At 33.8% G+C, this 1,181-nt stretch overlaps 1 protein-coding gene across 1 annotated transcript in view; it reads right to left on the bottom strand.

Moving 5' to 3' along the window:
- Positions 1-395: 395 nt before the first annotated feature.
- The window catches only part of LOC103584421 (iron-responsive element-binding protein 2-like), a gene marked incomplete at its 5' end in the record, with an annotated part of 2,190 nt that continues 1,404 nt past the window's right edge, over positions 396-1,181 (bottom strand). The window contains one exon of the mRNA XM_008565436.1: positions 396-645. Within this exon, the coding sequence (XP_008563658.1) occupies positions 396-645 (250 nt within the window). The remainder of the gene's footprint in view (positions 646-1,181) is intronic.

Raw genomic sequence — 1,181 nt, 5'->3', positions numbered from 1 at the left:
CTTAACGCAAAAAGAAAAAATAAGAAACCCCCAATAGGAAAAAAAGGTAAAAAATATAAGTAGGGAATTCACAAAAGAAATATGAATGACTAATGAGCATATGAACAGTGCAAATGCACTAAAATAAAAAATTAACAGTTTAAGATGAGATCCCATTTTCCCATCTACATTAGCAGAAGTATATTTACACATAAATCTTAAAAAAGATTTGCTTCCTAAGGAATGGAAGTAGAGAATGGTATTTAGAGACTACCATTTTAATTAACTTTGCTTATTTCAGTACAATAGGAAACACATATAAAAATGCAATCCAGCACATAGTGTGAAGGCAATATAACAGGAATCGGCATGAAGGAGAATAAATGTGATTTCCCTAACTGAAAAATAACTTGGCATTAATAAATATTAACAAAAACAATCTCATACTCAGGCACTGGTTGCAAATGAAAAGGACATAGGATAGGTGTATTCTCAATCTGCGATGAAAATGTTCCTGAGTTTCGGCCTAGTTCTCCAGAATCACACGATCCTCGGCAGGTAGTCTGGCCTCTGCAGGGAAGCTTCTTAGGCTGCACTTTAAGTGGAGAAAGCTTTCCTGCTTTCTGCAGGTCACCACCTCCAGGATTTGGTGCATTCTGTATTGCACTATCATCCCAAAAAGGAAACAAAATAAAGCCATTTAAAAGTGACAGAAGTTTAGCTCTTCAAAAAGTGCACACTAGCAATACTACCTGGAATTAACTGAATGACGTTCAAAGGCTAATATATCATTTAATTCAGGTTTCAAAAGCAAATCTCAGAAACAAAAAACGTAGAAACAGGTAATTTACATTTATGGAGAAGAAAACATAATTCTAAGTGTTCAATAAAATCATTTTCATATATTCTATACCAATTTAAATAACAAGTACTGAAATAGACTTTTTTCCCTATCTAAAAACTTAAAAGCAGCTCAGAGCTATACTCATGGTTTTAATCTAGAGGGCAAAACTCTCATTTGCTATAATAAATCACAGTCTTATTCAGCTACTCCAGGGAACGTAAAAACAGCTGGTGCATGACATCAGAAGTATGTCTTTTCTAGTCTGACTTTGGCCAAAGTGGCCATATAAATGTAAGAAACTTATTTCAGCTGAAGGAAAATAGTTTTAGTGAGGTCAGTGTTTTCTTTTCTTTTTTTT

The sequence above is a fragment of the Galeopterus variegatus genome, unplaced genomic scaffold (assembly GCF_000696425.1).
Source record: "Galeopterus variegatus unplaced genomic scaffold, G_variegatus-3.0.2 Scaffold55131, whole genome shotgun sequence".
Classification (NCBI taxonomy): domain Eukaryota; kingdom Metazoa; phylum Chordata; class Mammalia; order Dermoptera; family Cynocephalidae; genus Galeopterus; species Galeopterus variegatus.
This window is presented reverse-complemented; position numbering and strand designations above follow the sequence as displayed.